Here is a 20,884-nt window from a genome sequence, read left to right as displayed (position 1 = left end):
TATCAGTAGGGATGGCTCTGACTCAGGTTCTGATTTTTTTCCTGGAGCTATTCTTGAATGTTGAGCTCTTTAAGCTGTCAGTACTGGGGTTGAACAGATACCTTTAGATGCAGCTGTATTTATTGTAGTGACTTTTGGAGAATGATACTGTACTATTTTGTGGATAGGTTTGTTCAGAAGACCTCATTTTGCATCTCCCTCATATAGTTCATTCAGTTTGGAAGGGGCTGCTCCCTTAATGCCCGTCATTTACTTATGTGTTTATTCAAACATATCAAATTCACTGTTCCATCCTCAAGGATCTAAGTATTCTAGTGTGAAAGAGAATGAGCCGAATGATTAAAATAGAGTGAGATTTATGGCACAATTGAGGGAAACATTGTGTCCTATAAGATCGAGGGTGACATTGAAATGGTCAAGAAGTGACGCCTGAGTTGAGTCTCAAAGCATAACCAAAGTGAGTCAAGTAAGGAAAACAGGGATGAAGCAGGCCTATGGAAGGAATGACACAAGAAAAGTCTTAGAGGAATGGGAGAATATGGGATGTTTGGAGAACAGCTGGCAGTTCACTAGGTCTAGAGTTCACAAAGACTTAAGATGCACAATTGGCAAATACTGAGTAATGGGACTGTACTGGGGTACAGTTAATATATTTAGAACTTTATTCTTCGGCAGTGGGAGTCATCAGAGGCTATTCAATGGGATAGTGACATGATGTCATTCCTATTTGCGAAAACCATTATGGCTGTGGGATAAAGAAGGGATTAGAGGGAGTAAGACTGAAGGCAACATGACCAGTCAAGAGGCTGTTTCAATAATCTAATAAAGAAATGCCAAGAGCCTTGATTAAGGCAGCAGTGGTGGAGAGAGAAAGAAGAGATGGTTGTGAATCAGGTGCTGACAGAATTTATTAGACTTGAACTTTTTATTGTAGGAGGTAAGAGAAAGGAAAGGAATTCGAGACCATCCTGACTAACACGGTGAAACCCCGTCTCTACTAAAAAATACAAAAAAATTAGCCGGGCTTGGTGGCAGGCGCCTGTAGTCCCAGCTACTTGGGAGGCTGAGGCAGGGGAATGGCATGAACCCAGGAGGCAGAGCTTGCAGTGAGCCAAGATCGCGCCACTGCACTCCAGCCTGGGTGACAGAGCTAGAATCCCTCACGGAAAAATAAATAAAAATAAAAAATAAATGACTACTGCATTTCTGACAGGGCTTGATACATGATAGTTCTTGATAATTCTTCTTCTTCTTCTTTTTTATTTTTTGAGATGGAGTTTCACTCTTGTCACCCAGGCTGGAGTGTAGTGGCACGATCTCGGCTCACTGCAACCTCCACCTCCCAGGTTCAAGCAATTTTCCTGCCTCACCCTCCCAAGTAGCTGGATTACAGGCGCCCGCCACCACGCCCAGCTAATTTTTGTATTTTTAGTAGAGACGGGGTTTCAACGTGTTGGCCAAGGTGGTTGGTCTCAAGCTCCTGACTTCAGGTGATCCGCCTGCCTTGGCCTCCCCAAGTGCTGGGATTACAGGCGTGAGCCACCGTACCGGGCCGATATATAATAGTACTATTCATTGACATATGACCACAGGAGTTGGACCAATGTTGTGGAAAGATGAGTTCACTTTTAAGCCTGTTCATTTTGAAGTGCTTGGAAACCTAGTAACGCGTTGTATATAGGAGGCTGGAACCCAGGAAGGAGCACTGAGCTAAAGAAATCGATGTGGGAGTTTTCAGCATAAAGTAAGACACTGACATGAATGAGACCACACAGGCACTAGAGCAGAGAGAGATGAGACACAGCGATGGAGTTCAAAGCAGAAACATGAAGGGCATGGGTCTAGAAGAAGAGGGTACAAAGAGGACTAAGAATAAGATGTTAAGAGAGTACAGGAAGACCAGGAGAGTGTGGTATTCTTGAAACAAAAGAAACAACAACATTGTCAAATGTTTCTATGTTATCAAATAAGATAAGATTTTAAAAGAGGACCCTGGGTGTTTTGAGATGATATACTTATTGATTTTTATTTAGATAAGGAATGTGTGATCATTATGTAACTAGAATATATATATCAATGTATAAGGTGAAAAATATATATAATTTTGAATAATTTAAGAACAACCCTAAATCCCACCGCCCAGCATAACTACTGTTAAAATTTTGATGTGTATTTTTCCAGACTTCTTCTATATGCAAATATATTCTCTATATCCAGATATATGTCTATATATAACAAAATGAGTTCATACTATAAAAATATTGGATGCTGCATAAATTTCCTTGTCATTCTTCCCCGAGACCATGATAATCTTCCCCACACCTTTCTAATTTTAGTATATAAGCTGGGAAATCACATGATGTCCATTGAATTAAGTAACTAGAAGATCATTTGTAATTTTGCAAGGCTAATTTCAGTGGAATGGCGAGGGCAGAAGCCAGATTGTTGTGGGATGGGGAATGAGTAGGTAGTGAGGAAGTGGAACAGGCATTATAGACTACACTTTCAAGAAGCTAGGCCATGAAGGAGAAGGGAAGTATGGAATGTCAAGTGAGGAGTAGGATGGTGAAGGATATATATATATTTTTTATTTTGTATTTTACTTTTTTAATTGGACAATACTTTCCACTGCCTGGAAAGAGCCAGAAAAGGGGTGAAATTGAGGATACAGAAGAGAGAGTACAATTGATGGAATGAGGCCTTAGTCAGGAGGCAGGAAGGGATGGGATGCCGGAAAGAAGAACCAAGCCCCATCTTCTAATCAGACAATTGGGAAAGAGATAAGGGTAGAAACAGATAGTTTCATACATTTGTAGATGTGTCACCTGAGGTGATGCTGGTCACCTTAGAATGACTATGGCTGATGCCCACAGGTATTGAGCTATTTGATGCTTTTTTGAATTTGCAGGAAACAAATACCTTCCATATTGGATTAGATCCATTATGTGTTCACTTTTATCTTCAGAGTGGTAACAAGAGATGCATGTTACAAAGGTCTAGTCTTCTCTGACAAACTGAAAGGTCAAAAATGGTCCCTAAACACTCAGTTACCTTAAACAATACATTAAGGATTTATTATCCACATATTTCTGTGAAGTTTCTTGAAGCTGTGTATTTTCTTAGCCTGTTCTGCCCCACAAGACTTACCACCCGTGAAATAACATACTGAACACATTTCAGGAAGTTGAATTGTATCTTGGAAAAAATCAGATTTGGAGTAAACTTTGGTTGAATTCCATTAACCTTGGAAAAGCAAGCTTTAGTTCTCTTATGGGTAAAATTGGGATACCATCAGTATTGACCTGACAGCAGTGTGAAGATTGCATAAGGTAACATAGGTCAAGTGCCTGAACAGTAACTGCTTAGACAGTGCGCTCAGCATGTGTTAGTGCCTTCCTCCATGACTGTCTTATACACATGTTCTCACTCTTAGTGATTGATCAAGGACTCCCATTCACTCCAGCATACTAGGACTTGATGATAGCAACATGAAACTATTGATAATTATAATAAACTTTGGCCAGTGACCTGTAGTGTTCAGTGAAATCGATGTTGTGAAATGTAAATATCATGAAATTAATGGAAAGGATTATACTATCTTGAGATGTACAAAATTAACAGGGCCTCATTTGCATTTCCTAAAGCCATGGTAGATTCTTTTTTTTATATTTACAAAAGCATATTACCTGAGGTAGTTTTTGGCTCATAAATACAAAATTAAATCCCACAGATGACCAGAAGGAAAGCTAGGTTATTGTTTCTCTTTTTTACATATGATTTTCTGTATCGAAAGCTTAATAAGATGATTTACTAAGGAATGTATATACTGAACAGAACTTGTGCTGAAATATCAATCCTCACTGTGAAAGACTTCTAAGCAAATATAATTGCTGTAATGTGTTATGACCTTTCGAGACTCATAATGCAATTGAAAGGGGCAAGGCTTACACAATGCAGGAGAATTATTTCCCATTTACTGTAGCTGCCACTGGACGCAAAGCAGTACCTGTTTACTTTAGATCTAGTGAATCAGCCAGTCTATGACATAGGAAACTGCATGAGGCAGGTCTATTAGGCTTAAATAATTTCCCTATGAGTTTCTGCTACTTAATTCCTTTTTAACTCACCAGTACATGTGTGGATTTAACTTTGACTTTTAAAATAAAACATAATAATCACTAGAGCTTGCTTTGAAAATTCAAGTCCTTAGGTACTAATTAAGTGTTTTTATAACCACTTAACTGTTGAAAAAAGCTCTTAAATATCTGCATTTCTTTCTTTATATCATGATTACTTTGTCTTCTTGACTCTCCATCCTAGAGTTACTTGAATGCCTTTTCATAGTCTTGGTTAATTTGTTTCCTGCATTTTTTCTGGCAGCAATTCAAAAGATCATTGATTATTTCCCCTTTACTGTGTTGCACAAACTACTTAACATGGCTCCATCAAGACACTCAAAATTTGGAGCTGCCGTTGGTTACCTCTCTACTGCCTGATCTAAATGCCAAGTTGAAATGAACTGATTTAATGATCCCAGAGATGCCCATTCCTGGCAGAGCTCATTCTCTGAGGGCTCCCCTCTTGGTGAGTGGGCAGTGCTTTTACAATCTGATGAGTCAGAACAAAGCTCATCTCTCTAATCAATATTAAGCATGTCTAATTCACTTTAATGTTTTCCACATCACCTAACTGGAGCTTGCACACAGTGGGTAGTTAGTATATAGGCATTGAATGAATGATGGATGGATAACTGAATGAAGGAAGAGACAGAAAACTTTTATTTAATAATGCATTATGGGATTGCACTTTTCTGCTAGAATATCAGAGGCTTTCACAGAAATAATTGAGAAGCATTAGACTCTTGCATTAAAAGTAAAATTTATTTATATAAATTATTTAAAGACACTAATTAAATTTGAGTTTCTAATGCATTTTGGACATAAGTCCTCATTAAAAGCTTTTTTTTTTCTTTTAAAATTTGTTGTCTAACTTTTAAGTAAAGATATTTTAGTATGAAAATTACTTTAAAAATTAACTTTTGTATGACTTGGTTATAATTTGAGGGTTTTCAAGGTTTTCAATGCCTTGTGGAATGGGATTCAAATTATATTGTGGTAACTATTGTAGGAAATTTGGGTTGGGATCAAAAGGATTAGTTTTAGTATAACTCAAATGACTCTAGTAACAAAATAAAAGCTACATTTTAAAAAGAGAATGTTGAAAGCATTCTGAAGAAGAAAACTTACTTTTTTTTCCAGGTCTGTAGTAACTAAAGTGGTGCATTCAGTAAAAAATCTCTTTTCTGCATCAGAACATTTGCATTATTGTTTAACTATAATTGTGTGTGTGTGTGTGTGTGTGTGTGTGTGTGTGTATGTGTGTGTGTGTGTGTGGAAAGGGAGAGAGAGAGAGAGAGTGAGAGAGAGAGAGAGAGAAAAACTTGAACTTGACAAAGAATCAAACTCATGAGTACTCATAGCATTTTGAGTAATGCCCAACACTGCTAATCACTGTGAAAGCAAAGAGTCTCTGTTCCTGAATGCATTAGAGAACACAAAACTTAGGGAAATCAAATAGATAACAACACAGGCAACTTGTATTTGAATCATGTATTATATGGTAGTCATTCTAAATACTAGTGGAATTCAGAGAAAAGAAAAGTCACTAGGGCTTTTGTAAACAGGGAGACTTCGTAAAGAGGTTGGAACCTGAGAGGACCTTGAAGACAAAATGGAATTTGAGTCAATGAGAAGGAAACCTTCCTAGGAGGCATTGTGGGCTACTATACTTTGCCCAAAGTTACTCATGTGGAAATCAGAACTGAATCAAATATCACTAGTCTCAAAGTTACTTTTTCCTGAACAAAATTGGGGCACAACTTAACATGTTAAATAAACTAGTATCCTCTTCTAATATGTACTATACATTTTTCTGAAATGCATAAATAAAAGTAAACCTGAAATATAAATTATGTTCTCTAAATAATACCAAAATGTCATGTGTTTTCAGGGTCTGGGGAAGTACTGAACAAAGAATATGTCTAAAAATATATCTGAAAGATATTTTAAAAGCTATTATTCTCTAGGAAATAGCCCCACAATTGAAAAGATAAAGAATTGTTAATTGAAAAGTACAGATAAATATTTGGATATGTCGTAAGTTCACATTTAATCAACAACATTTATGAAGGGCCTAACTCTCTACTCTATCCTACAGATGAGAGAAAATAAATGAAAAACTGAATTTATGTCATAATGGGTTTATAACCTGGTGGGTTATGTCAAACTAATGTCAATTTCTTAATGAGCCAGTTAAGAAAAATGTTAAGATCTTCTGTTACTGACTGTAAATACAGCGATTATGAAGAAGGTGCAGGTTGAAGATGTCAGTATTTGGATATTGGAGGATGAGAAGGAAAGTGTCCCAGGTAGAAACTTTAGGAAGAGGCATGTACCATGTGTTGTAATGTAACCTGATCAAAGCAGAAGACTTTTGTTAAAGAGATAAGATCCAATAGAGCAGGATCAGAAAATGGAATATCTGCCTGGTTACAAAGAGGAACTGGGGCTTGTTGGAAAAGAGAATTAAGCGGTTATTTTGGTTTTCTAGAAAAGCAATGTTTAGGATAATTAGTTTGGGCTAAATTATACAGTGAGACTAAAGGAAGGCAGTTTGATAGCTATTTTGCTATAATCTAAATATGAAATGAGATTCTGATGAAGATTTGAGATATGTAGTTAATGCATATGAAATTCTAATTTATAGACAGAAGAACAAAGAACAAATTAATTGCCAAAGAAGCTATGTTCCTATCAAATAATTTAGTTACTTTTGGACTATAAAGATAATTCCTCAAGATACGTTACCTGGAATACTAACAGTTCTGATTTTCAGTTGTTGGAATCTACTGTCCAAATATGAATTGTGGTATTGCTGAAGGATAATAAGCAAGTTGAAAAATGTTAACCTAAATTAGTTAAGAAATTTCATTTAGACAACTTGAGTCCTTGATGGGACACTGGACACCTTGCGTGGCATATAAAGTAAGTCCTACTTACCTGGATATCACATAGGTTCACACTCAAGTGGAAAACAACCCATAATTTAGGAGTAGACTGAGTCTGTGTATGTTTCCAAAATGAATTAAAATGATAAGACTATGAATGCGGTGAAAAGCAAGGAAATGAATTTGACAGATACTAAATTTTATTTTCAATTTCAAATTACTGACTTTCTATTAGCATACTCCAGGAGTGGTGAATTTCTATAAAATTGGCACATAGTATTCAATTTTATGAGTGTGCTATTGTAAGTATAAAAACCCATTTCAGTGAGATATGGACATGATTATTTCTTTTTAATCAGCAAACTCTAGGCCATATATTATTAGTCTCAACTTACCACCTTGAAGGACTTGAGGCTTTGGAGCTTTCTTCGTTTATATATTTTTGGTAACATTTTGTTTATTTGGGTAGAAGAAAAAGGAGATTCTGAAAAGGGTATGCATTTATGCTTTGACATTGATTATTATTACAGTAATATTTTCAAATTATTAGAATGATATTTTTGTTCATCAGCATTTGAGTGTTTTGTTAAAAGGTATGGGTTTACCAAGAATAGATGTCTTGCAAATATTGTAATATTTGAGGAAAGTACTGAACTACACTTTAGCAATAGCAGATACCCGCACCCCACCCTGCCTTCACTGCAAATAGCAAAAACTACTTAAGACATTGCATATCACTTCAATTTTGAATAAAAGGGGTGACAGATCCTGTAATTACAGCAGCAGCTTGCATCTTGGGTCACTTCTCAGTTCACTGAGCCAGGGCTTTGAATGGTTATTATGTAAAGAATAGTGATGGGTGATATACTACCTCGTTATAGTCAAAGTTAGGGGAAACGAGCTTGAATTGAGCAGAGTTAATGGAGGAAGATAAGATGCAGGGCTTTCCCATAGTTTGGCCACCAGAGCAGGCAATTTTCATACACATGGTAGCACCAGGAAGAGTGACAAATGCCATTCTCCCCCCACCTCCATTTGGACATGGTATTGTCACAGCAGAGTGTATTCTTGTGGGAGCCAGGATGCCTTTTACTTTCTAGAGATATGTAGATAATAAACAAAAGATTTCTCCTGTTTTTCATTCGTTAACTTCTGCTCCTATCTGTGATACATACACACAGATACTCTCTTCAGCTCCAGAATAGCTCCTCTTACAATAGAGTATCCACATCCTAGAGGTACTTTAAAAAAATAATTAACTGGCCGGGCATGGTGGCTATGCCTGTAATCCCAGCACTTTGAGAGGCCGAAGCGGGCAGATCACGAGGTCAAGAGATCCAGACCATGCTGGCCAACACGGTGAAACTCTGCCTCTACTAAAAATTAAAAAAAAAAAAAATTAGCTAGGTGTGGTGGTGCACGCCTGTAGTCCCAGCTACTTGGGAGGCTGAGGCAGCAGAATCGCTTGAACTGGGGAGGTGGAGGTTGCAGTGAGCCTAGATCGCATCACTTCACTCCAGCCTGGCGACAGAGCAAGGCTCCATCTCAAAAAAATATCAACAGAAAATTAGAACCACTGTCATAGTTCAGATAACATATAGGGAAGTTGGAAGACTTAGTTTTATGGTCCCCAAATAAAGAGATGTTGTTCTTGCTGGTCATCTGGTCTGAGCAGAGATATATCATATCTTCCTGATAACTACTTCCCCACTGGCATGTGTGGTGATGGGTCCTGATTACAACAGTAGTTCTTAAAGCGTCATTCCTGAACCAGCAGCAGCAGCATCCTCTGGAAACTTGTCACAAATGAAAATTCTCCAACCCACTCCAGACCTAATGAATCAGAAACTCTTGTGGTGGGTCTGAGAAGTTGTGTGTTAGCATGGCCTCTCGGTGATTGTCATGGACACACAAATCTGAGAACTATTTGTATTTGTTTCCTATTGCTGCAGTAAAAAAGTTACCACAAACTTAGTATGTTTAACTTGATAAACATCAAGTAACTTGGTAACTTGATAGGGCTGTGTTCCTTACTGGAGGCGCTGGGGAAGAATTCATTTCTCACCTCATTTAGGTTGGTGACTGAATTCAGTTCCACGTGGTTGTGGAACTGAGACCCCCATTTCTTTGCTGACTTTCAGTCAGAACTCATTCAGCTCCCAGAGGCCACCCATATTCTTTTCCATGCTTTTTATGTGGCCCCTCTAGCAACTAGGTTAAGTTTTTCTCAGTTCAAATCCCTCTGCCTTTTCCCTTAGCCCTACCCATCCTGCATCCTTTTCTGCTGTATCTCTATCATGTTCTCTTCCATCGATAGTCAGGAGAATGATCTGAATTTTTTTTTTTTTTTTTTTTTTTGAGATGGAGTTTCGCCCTGTCATCCAGCCTGGAGTGCAATGGCATGATTTTGGCTCACTGCAACCTCTGCCTACTGGGTTCAAACAATTCTCCTGCCTCAGCCTCCCGAGTAGCTGGGGTTACAGGTGGCCACCACCACACCTGGCTAATTTTTTTGTATCTTTAGTAGAGAAGGGGTTTCAATATGTTGGCCAGGCTGGTCTTGAACTCCTGACCTCGTGATCCTCCCGCCTCAGTCTCCCAAAGTGCTGGGATTACAGGCGTGAGCCACCGTGCCCGGCCAAAAGATCCGCTTTTTAAGGGCTCACGTGATTACATTGGTTCTACCCAGATACTTCGGGATAACTTCCCTATTTTAAAGGCTACTGATTGGTAACCTTAATCGCATCTGTAAAATCCCCTTGATCATGTAATATAAGATATTTACAAGCATAACACAAGGGCGCTGAGGTCACTGGGCCAAAATTTTGTCTACTTTGTCTTACACCTCACAGGTTCCTTCTTTTGACTTTACCAGGCCCCTGTGTTGCTCACTAGCTGACCCAGCTTTACAGCCAGCATCCTACTCTCACCACGTAAGACCAATGGCAACTTGGGGAAACTGACCTCTAGACCTGCTCTGTCTCACCAGGAAAAGCAGCCACGTTGCCCATGAGCCCCATGCATGTATTAGAACACCTGCTGTTGGTGTCTCCCTCATCTAGTCTAACATTCTTTCTCTCTCTCTCTTGCCTCTTCTTCTCTCATTCTCCAGAAATGGCTGGCTCCTCATTTTTAAATTTGTGTCCTTACCTCTATGTCCTCCCATGATTGAGAAGCTCCATGGTGTAACTAAGCCTTGGGATTTTTTCTAGAAGCAGTACACCAGAGTGGTTTTGAGCATAAACTCTGAAGTCAAGACAATTTAGGTTCAAGGTTTTTCTTTTTTTTTTTTTTTTTTTTTTTTTTTGAGGTGAGGTTTTACTCTAACACCCAGACTGGAGTGCAATGGCATGATCTCGGCTCACTGCAGCCCCTGCCTCCTGGGCTCAGGCCATCTTCCCACTTCAGCCTCTGGAGTAGGTAGGACTACAGGTGCACGCCACTACGCCCGGCTAATTTTTGTATTTTTTTTTGTAGAGATGGGGTTTCATCATTGTTGCCCAGACTAGTCTCAAACTTCTGGACTCAAGCAATCTTCCCACCTCAGCCTCCCAAAGAACTGGGATTACAGACATGAGCAATCGCACCCAGCCAAGGTTCAAGTTTTATGACCATGAGCAACTTTCTTAACTGTTTTATACTGTAGTTCCTTTATTGATAAATGGGAGATAATAGTAAAAGCTCATTAGCCCATATTATTTTACTCATGGAAAAAGCAATTTAATGTACAGGAGACTCGGTACTAATAATACCTGCCAACTACCCTAAATAGGGGAGAAATTTAAAGAAATAAATGCAAAAAAGGCAGAAAAAAAAAGCAATTCAAGGTTTTCAGACTTGATTCTTGAAATGCTGAGGAAATTTAGAAAATTCACCTTATCTCATCTCTCTCCCTTTCTCAGTACATCTGTTTTTTCAGGCATCTTGTCTTGTGAGATTTTCCAGTGGCATCCCTACCCCAGTTGGTGTCTTGAGGGTTAGGATGATATTCATGTAGACAACATTGCAAAGAAGAAAAACCATAACTTTTGCATGTGTAATTATTCCACCGATTTGCAGAACAAATCTTTTAATAATATAATGCTATCACCATCCTTGTTTTACAAACAATGAAACTGAAGTTTTGGTAATGTAACTGACTCAACATCATACGTGCAGAGGCAGGTGAATTATCTCCACAGCTCTCTGATAATGACAGGCATTATTAGTCGTTAACTTCTGAATTTGTATCAACTAAAGCTAGCCTATCACATAATAAAACTTCGTGGAGTTTGATGGCAGTAGTGCTCAGTGTTGGTGAAGAAAAAAAAATCATGAGGAGAATCTGAAGCTGGAGCTTCGTGGAGAGAAAGCAGGTTTGGGTGGTCCCCCCGGCAAATGGAAAGCATCCTGGACTATCGCGATGTGAAAGAACAGTAGAAAGAATGGGGATAACTTAGAAAGGTGAGGCAGAGAATTCCAAAGACATTTTCCAGGAAGGTTTGAAAGGGGAATTTCTGTAGTGAATGATGCATTGCATTAACATATCTGGCATTTGAAGGCATTCCTTGGGGTATGGGAACTCGAGTCCGATTCTACTTATCAGGACACTGTCCAAGGAAACAAGCCCCTTAACCCTTGGTTGCTTCATAGAGGAGCTCGTTTTACTGTGACTTTTCTTTTCTGTCAGGTTTTGTATTTTCTATTATGAGTGACAAGTGGCTGCTAGCATCCTGGCCTGTGCCTCTTTCTTACCACCACAGAAAGAATATGAAATTATCTAAAGTATTACCAGGTGGGCTATATTATTACCTTACATGGATACACAATTTAAAACTTTTCTTTCTGTCTTTTTAATTTTATTTATTTATTTATTTTGGAGAAAAGATCTCATTCTGTTGCTCAGGCTGGAGTGCAGTGGCACAATCATGACTCACTGAAGCCTCAACCTCCCTAGGCTCAGGTGATGCTCCCACCTCAGCCTCCTGAGTAGCTGGGACTACAATATTATGCCACCATGCCCACCTAATTTTTGTATTTTTTGTAGATATTGGGTCTCACTGTGTTCTCCAGACTGGTCTCAAACATCTGGGCTAAAGCAATCCACTCACTGCGGCCTCCCGAAGTGCTGAGATTACAGGCATTAGCCACTGTGCCCAGCTAAAACTTTTCATGAAGAAACTCTTCTCAGAAATTAAAATTCTGAGAGCTTTCTCATAGGTTTGTAACACTGTGCTGTATGGAAGAAGACAATCTTGTTGTCTTTTGTTATTTACAATCTTGTTTTTCACTCTTTGACTGTATCCAGTCTGTATTCTCTCTACCAAAGGTAAGTAAAATATGATTTTTTACTTTGAATTCAAATCAGTGAGAAAAAATTTATTTGCTTTATGTAAATTTCCTTTTGTGGGCAAACAGACTGTATTAATTGCACCGATGGAATTGAGACTATATATCATTTTATCCTCAGAAAGATGAAGGGCTCGTGAGACTGCACACTTGATTTGTTCTCTTGTTTTCTCGTTTGTGTCAATTTGGTTGTTTCACACAAAGGAGTGCAAATCTGGATCTCTATTTTAATGAGTATTTACCTGTTACTTCAGAGATAAAGAATTGCAAAAAAAAGGAAATTTAAATTTGGGGAAATAATGACAACATAACAATAATAACAAATATTTCCAGAAATGTTAGCATGCTTTCTATACATTAACTTATTTAATCCTCACAATAAGCCTATAAAATCCTTATTATCCTGATTTTTCATTTGAGGAAACTGGAACTCAGAAAGGGCAGGCAATTGGGCAATATCACAGAGTTGATAAATTGCAGCGCTTTAATTTAAACAAAAGTCTATTTGATACCATTGTGTTAACTATTGCTGATTAATAGTTAATGGCAAAATCTCAATGGCATGCAATATACAACAGCAGGCATTTACTTCTTGATCATGTGTTGATGGTTTGGTTGGGAGTTGGCTGACTAGGCTTACCTTAGCTGTGCTTGGCTCCAGCTGCAGCTCGGATTCAGGTGTGCTCCATGTGTCTTTCTTTCTTTTTGGACCAGTAGATTATATGTGACTCTTATGGCAGAAGGCAGTAGCACAGAGGAGAAGCCCAACTAAGTAAGCAGATTCCAAATGTCTACTCACATCATATTTCTTAACATCCCTTTAGCCAAAGCCCAATAGCAATGGAATAGGAAAATATTCTCTTCTCATGGAGGTGAGGATGGGGTGGAAATGACTATTTACTGAAAAATCCTCCAATCTACCTCAAACGCCTATGCATTTTCTCTGTCCTTCCTAATTCATAAATATTGAATATACAGGTGGGATGACATTCTCAGTTAGGAGTCACCTTATTGTGTGTGCTCATCAGAGGGGCCACATACCAAATCATCAATTCCTGTTTTCTGACTACCATTGCCTCCCTTTTTGCTCTAGAGATGCTTGACTCATTTTTGCCTTCTCTGCCCTAATTTGTTCATAATTTAACACTGGAGGCAAAGATCATTAATGAGTGAATCTAGAAGATTATGGTTATGATTACTATCTTGGAATAGAATCTTTTTTTTCTGTTTTCGTGCAATTCCAATTGGCCAAGGCTTTTGTAAGGAAACTGTTCCTGCTACAAGGTCTAACACAGACAGCAGAAAGCAATCAAATGTTTTGAAAGTAGCAGGACATAGCAGGACGAGAACACATTTTCTTTTTTTTTTTTGAGACGGAGTCTTGCTCTGTCACCCAGGCTGGAGTGCAGTGGCCGGATCTCAGCTCACTGCAAGCTCCGCCTCCCGGGTTTACGCCATTCTCCTGCCTCAGCCTCCCGAGTAGCTGGGACTACAGGCGCCCGCCACCTCGCCCGGCTATTTTTTTTTGTATTTTTTAGTAGAGACGGGGTTTCACCGTGTTAGCCGGGATCGTCTCTCGATCTCCTGACCTCGTGATCCGCCCATCTCGGCCTCCCAAAGTGCTGGGATTACAGGCTTGAGCCACCGCGCCCGGCCGAGAACACATTTTCTAGAAACAGCAAACTGTAAAGATGATACCAGCTGAAGTATCACAGGCAGGGGAGCTTCTTACCTTGTGCTCAATAGCTGATATGAAGCTAAAATGCCCCTTAGAGGCAACTCAAAGGGAATCTTACATATCAACATCGTGGGTTTAGAGGTGGGGATTTTGCAGTCCCCACCACCACTCCTTTTGTTTGTTGCTAATGTGGTTAGTAAACCAAATAGTGAAAAGATTATGGGGTAGAGACAGAATTCCTGGTTTTAGTCTCAACTGTATCAGAAACAGCATGGCTGGAAAACAGCATTTAAAGTTTCTATGACTTGTTTTTCCACTTCAACAAATTAGTACCATGTAACCTTTTCTTTGCTATTGAATTTTACCTTTGTCACAAGAAATGACTGAAAAGATTGATCCTCAAAGGAATAAATTAATTTGAGTGATTTTTCTGGGAAGTATTATTCTTTTATTTTTAGATTTATAAGGGCTCTGTGACCTTCAGGACTGAAGGCCCTAATTAACTCTTGCTTCTTGGCTCATAGTTGGCTTGAGATCTTTGTTTGAGGAGTATCCCTCACTTCTGCTTGATGCATGCTAGATTCATGTCTCTGTTGTGATTTCCCCAACATTTTTGTGTCATGTTTTAAAAGTTACATAATGGTACAGCTGTAATTTTATGTGCCTTCCTTGATCTATCAGCATATGTCTACAAGCATGTTCATGTTATGGAAATTCTCTGTGCAGTCTTACCCAGTACCTGTCACTATCATGTTACAATGATTTCACGACTGAGTATCCAGCTTTCCTACAGAACTTCCGTGTTCATCATCATTATTATGCCACTTGTGATTCCATCAGAGTTTGAAAAAGGTTCTCAGGGAACTTCTCCAGAAACTTGCAATAGCTGTATCATAAGTACTGGACTAAGATCACGTAGGTACTTCTGGCTTCAGTAGGGATGAAGGTATCCCAGTGTCTGCAGGAAGCATCTGGCATCTTTATCCTTCTATGGCATGAGAAGGTGTGTTGCCCAGCCGCAGAATTCTGTATATGACAGAGCTGCTTTGTGGCAGCTGGTAGTGTGAATGGAAAATGTGTAAAGTGTTTTTAGGTTTTTGGAGGACAGGCAGCATGTCGGTGCCAACTATTGTTGTGATGAAGAAACCCAAATCTAAATCGGTCTGTATGGTTGGATTGCTATGCTCAGTTTATTTAAAACATGGCATTTGGAGAGAGTTAAAATACCAGCACACTGTGTCTTTGCCTCTTCTTTTTTTTTTTTTTTTAAGCAAATTGGTTGGGTCTATTTGCAAAAGCCTTAGCTGTAGGAGAGCCAGTAAAGAGGCACATTTCTACTAGTGCCTATTGTGATAGGCCTTCTTTGTTGTGTTAATTCTAGTAGAAATAATCATCTATATTGATTTATAAGGATGGAATTGAATGGGGACATTGGTTCAGAATAAAAGAACAGACGTGGACATTTTGATTTATGTTGGTATTAAGACAAATGATTCAGATTCAGTTTGTACAATCTAAGGTTGCTTGTCCAGTGGTTAGATGTCAGAATGTATTTAGCAATTTCTTGATGAAAGAAACACACACCTGATAGAATGTATAATTTTTTTTCGGGGGGGATGGTCTAGAACTGTAATTTTTTGCTTGTTATGTGGAGACTGCTATCTGCATGTCAGTGGTTCTTAGGTAAGAGAGGATTGTTTTAGAGTGAAATAAATAACCTTATCAGTCACTGATTTTATGGGACAAGAATGTAAATGTAGTGAGTAATCAGAGAGCATGTAAATAGTAGCAGATAATTTTTAGAACCATTGGCACTTAGTTTGCAAGATGTCTTTCTTATTTAAGGCACTGAAACTCTTGCCCCAAGGAGTACGATATTCTCATGGGTCAGTTATGATGTGAAGAAAAAAGTAGACTTTTGTTTTAAAGGGGTTCCTACATCTAGTAATCATTGGTGGATTTACTTTGCTTCCTGCTATTCTTTGTTGTTCTCTCCAGACTGACATCGATGCCCCTTCCTCACCTCTCCCATAGTCCTCTCTGTGTTTCTTAATCACAACATGTGTCACAGTGAGACCTAATTGTTCCCATATTTGGCGGTCTCTAACTTTAAACCTTTAGCTACTTGAGGGCAAGACCAAAATCTTTTGCAGCATATAGCAGATAGGTATGCATGCTCACTGTTGAGTAAATGAAATATTTCAGTGGCTATTGGGTCCCAGAAGCGGGCCTAAAGTACACTAGTATGCTGAGGAGACCTCAGTTTTTAATCTGATTCCAAAATTGCCACCTCACAGTGTACTGGTCTGGTTTTCCCATCTCTAATTTGACCAGGTTGGACCAGAGAGGCTATCTTCCAGTATGTTCTAAGTTTCAGTGACTTACTCGTTTTGAAATACCAATGTTACAATTTATTTCCAAGATCATTATTTCTAACTGATAACACGTGTTCCCACAGGGAGCATGACTTCGGCAACTTCACCTATCATTCTGAAATGGGACCCCAAAAGTTTGGAAATCCGGACACTGACAGTGGAAAGGCTGTTGGAGCCACTTGTTACACAGGTAAGGGATGCTTTGAAACCACTTTGTGTTATGTGTGTTTCTATTGTGATTATATCCTGACTCTTAAAAGAACTTAGACATCCTTAAAAGAGAATAAATCATGCCATAATTCCAATTACTGAATATATATTACTGCCTGAACTATGGGCAATCTCATTGCCCTATAACTTTGAAGTGGCTTTTAAAAACTATTCGTATGATTTTTGAAATTAAGTTGATGAGATAATTGAAGAGGGGTCCTTGGTGAAGGGGGCCCTCATTTATGGTAATGGATTCAAAGTCTAAATAAACCATTCCTCCTGCACTTTCAGATGCTAATGCACCGTTAGGAAAAACTGTGTTGACTATACAACAGCAATCTATATTTATTGAATTACTTTTCTTTCAGTTTACAAAGCAGAATTCATCCTCTTGGAATGATGAGATGTTCCATTTTTGTGTTGTCACAGTTGTCACATTTCCACAAGATAACTGTCAACAGAAAAATATCATCAGGATTTTTAAGTGTTATAAGTTAATTTTTAGTGTCTTGTTAAGCATACTCTTTGCTATTTTAACTCTGAGATTCCTGGGATGTGAATTTTTTTACCCAAATTATAATAGAGGCATTTGTATTGTCCTGTGGCTGCTATAACAAATTCCCATCTACTTAGTGGCTTGAAGCAGCACAAATTTATTATTCTAGAGGTCAAATATCCTAGTCAAGGTATTGGTTGGGTTGCATTCCTTCTGGAACCTCTAGAAGAAAATCCATTTTCTTGCTTTTCCCAGCTTCTAGAAACTATGTCACTTCTTTGACCCCTTTCTCTATATTCAAAGCCAGCAATGTAGCATCTTCAAATTTCTCTTGCACTCTAACCTTTGCTTCTGTCCTTGCATCCCATCTCTGAAAATGGTCTCTCCTACTTCCTTCCTATAAGGACCCTTGTGATTATGTTTGGTCCATCCAAATACTCCAGAAAAATCCTCCCATCTCAAGATCCTTTACCCAATCACATCCAAAAAGGTTCCTATTGCCATTTAAGGTAACATATTTACAGTTTCCGGGGATAAGGATGGAGTTACTTACCCAATCACATCCAAAAAGGTTCCTATTGCCATTTAAGGTAACATATTTACAGTTTCCGGGGATAAGGATGGAGTTACTTTGAGGACCGTGATTCAATCTGCCATAGTTTGCCCTCCGGCTCCCAAAGATTGAGATCCTTCCTTCACGCAAAACACATTTCACCACATTCTCAGGTCTCCAAAAGTCTCAATCAATCATAGCATCAACTCAAGTTCAAAATGTCATCTAAATTTAATCAGCTTAAAAGTCCCAAATCTCATTATCCAAATTATTTAAATTAGGTATGCCTAAGGATCTGTTTATAATCTGTCCTTGAGCAGAGTTCCTCTCCATCTGTGGAGCTGTGAAACTACAAAACAAATTATATGTTCCCAAAATGCAATGGAGGAACAGGCATAGGATAACAGTTACAGACATTCCTACATAAAAAGGGATAAAGTGGAAGGACAAAGGAGTTACTAGTCTCAAGAAATGTAGAAACCTACATTTGAAAATTCCATTAGATTTCAAGGCCTGTGAATAATCCTCTGTGGCTTGAATCTGCTCTCTGGGCCTAGTCCAGAATTATTTCTGCATTTTCATGAAGGGTTGCACATATTTTCAACCAGGTATTCTTGTCAGCCATCTCCTACCTGTAGAATTTTGAGTGTCCATCAGCCTTCTTGCATTTCATCCCTTTTCTGCCTATTTCAGTCCAAGCTGATGGTGTTACTACCGTTGTAGGAGTCTCAAGAACATTGTGATTTTCCTGTGTACATCTCTAGGATTCACTCCATTAGAAAAACAGGCTCCTCTACAGATCTTTCTTGGATAATTTCAACTCCATTTTTGGCCTCTGTCGAAGTGGCTGAGGGGATCCGTGAACACATGCCTAATCACTTCAAAGAGCCCTGCTTTCACTCGGACCTTTTAATCCTTATAAGTCTCTAGCAAAATGTTATCCAGACATAAAATTGGCTTTCTCTCCAAGTATGCTTTCTTGAAAACACATCTAATTTTAGCCTTTTGAAGTCTTCATAGGTTAACAATTTTCCCAATCATCAAGTCCTGGTCTCTTTTGACTTAATTGTTATTCCCTTTATTCATCTTTTTCCTCTCACACATCACTATTAACAGCAAGAAGCAACCAGGCCACTCTTTCAACACTTTGCTTAGAAATCTCCTCAGCTAAATATGTAACTTCATCACTTGTAATTCTGACTTCCACATAATTGTAGGAATCAGTCCAGCTGAACTTTCTGCCACTATAAAACAAAGATTCTTTTTTCTCCAATTTCCAATAACATGTTTCTCATTTCCTTCTGAGGCCTCACCAGCATCTCTAATGTCCGCATTTCTACCAACAGTCTATTTATGGCAACTTAGATATTCCCCAAGAAGTTAAAGGTTTTCTCTACCATGCTCCTCACTTCCTCCTGAGTCTGCACCAGCAGAGCCTTTAACCAAATCTTTATTTTTAATAACAGTCTATTCAAGGAGATCTATAATTTTTGTATTATGCTTCTCAAAATTCTTCCAGCCTCTTCTCATTACCAATTCCAAAGCCACTGTCTACATGTTTAGATATTTGTTACTAGCAGTGCCCCACTTCCACGTACCAACATCTGTGCTAGTTTCCAACTGCTGCTATAACAAATTTTCACAAATTTATTAGCTTAATATAAAACACATTTATTGTGTAGTCCTGGGGGTGAGAAGTTCTAAGACCAGTGTGGCTGTAGGGGAAGCATCTAGTTCCTTGCCTGTTTCAGCATCTGCAGTCCACCTGCATTCCTTGTTTGCATCACCTTCTTCCATTTTAGAGCCAGCAGCACAATGCTCCAAATCTCTCTGATTTCAGCTTAAACTGTTATATTTCCTTTGTTGAATCTTGACTCCACTGCTTCTCTCTTATGAAGACCCTTGTTATTACATTGGGCTCATTCATATATTCCAGGATAATCTCTCCATCTTGACATCCTTAACCTAAGCACATCTGCAGAGTCCCTTTTGCCATTTCAGGTAACACATTTGCAAATTCCAGGGATTAGAATGTGGACATCTTTGTATGTAATTGGAGAACATTTTATGAAATTCATGCATATTTTTCATTCAGTCATGACTCTTGTTAATCTTCTATAAAAATTTTTGTAAGAAACACCTAATATTGATATGCTCACCTAATACTCATAGGAAATATGTTGGCCACCTACTCAGACTGTATACCCTGTGGCCTAGGGTTGATTCATGAATTTTTAATGGTCTGCAGTAAGAACAAAATTGAGGATAAACACTTGAAATTTTTATAGGAATTTGACAGAGTAATTTTTTGTCTGCTGAACCTAAATATAAAATATGTACTTATAATTGTATATGTTTAATTTTTAAAATTATTCATTATGTTGCATTTTACAAAATATTGGTCTGTGAGATATTGGAATAATAAAAATGTAGCCTTTCATCATAGATAGCTTGAGAAAGACTGGCTTAGGAGATATGTTGGAGTCACAACAATCTGGTCCAAAAGATACTTCTGCCAGATCAGTTAAAAAGTGAGTGACCTTTTCCTAGCCTTGGAGTTTACACTTCAGAGTACATATAAGTATATTTAATCCTTATCATACAGATTAAATGAAAGAAAATATTAGAATACAGCACCTGGTATAAAACAAACGTTGAGTAAATGTAGCTTCTATTTTTCCTGTTTGATGGCTATATATTCAGGCTCATGCTAGTCATAAACCTAATACTGTATAATATATGAGAAGGATATAAGTGAATTTGGCATGGGCTAGCACAATATTACACTTATGTAGCCTTATGTATTAAAATTTATATATTTATATTTTACCCTTGAGTTTAGCTTATCTAAATAATAGCACATCTAAGATTATAATTAAAAATTATTTTTGACCGGGAGTGGTGGCTCATGTCTGTAATCCCAGCACTTTGGGAGGCTGAGGGAAGAAGATCCTTTGAAGTCAGGAGTTTGAGATTAGCCTGGTGAACATGGCAAAACTCAGTCTCTACTAAAATTACACAAATTAGCCAGGCATGGCGGTGCATGCCTGTAAACACAGCTGCTTAGGAGGCTGAGGCAGGAGAGTCACTTGAACCCAGGAGGCAGAGGTTGCAGGAAGCTGAGATCATGCCACTGCACTCCAGCCTGGGTGACAGAGCGAGACTCCATCTCAAAAAAAAAAAAAAAAAAAAAAAGTCTTTTTCGTGTATCTTTTAGTCCAATTATCTAAAGTCCTTC

At 38.4% G+C, this 20,884-nt stretch overlaps 1 protein-coding gene across 3 annotated transcripts in view; it reads left to right on the top strand.

Annotated features, from left to right (window-relative positions):
- The window catches only part of CTNNA2 (catenin alpha 2), a 1,178,402-nt gene that overhangs the window by 143,938 nt on the left and 1,013,580 nt on the right, over positions 1–20,884 (top strand). For all 3 annotated transcript variants that reach the window (XM_050752972.1, XM_050752976.1, XM_050752977.1), the window contains one exon: positions 16,471–16,577. In XM_050752972.1, the coding sequence (XP_050608929.1) occupies positions 16,476–16,577 (102 nt within the window). In that variant the 5' untranslated portion in view covers positions 16,471–16,475. The remainder of the gene's footprint in view (positions 1–16,470; positions 16,578–20,884) is intronic.

This window comes from Macaca thibetana, chromosome 13 (genome assembly GCF_024542745.1).
Source record: "Macaca thibetana thibetana isolate TM-01 chromosome 13, ASM2454274v1, whole genome shotgun sequence".
NCBI classification, from domain to species: Eukaryota; Metazoa; Chordata; class Mammalia; order Primates; family Cercopithecidae; genus Macaca; species Macaca thibetana.
The sequence above is the reverse complement of the archived record's forward strand: the minus strand, read 5'-3'. Positions and strand labels throughout refer to the sequence as shown.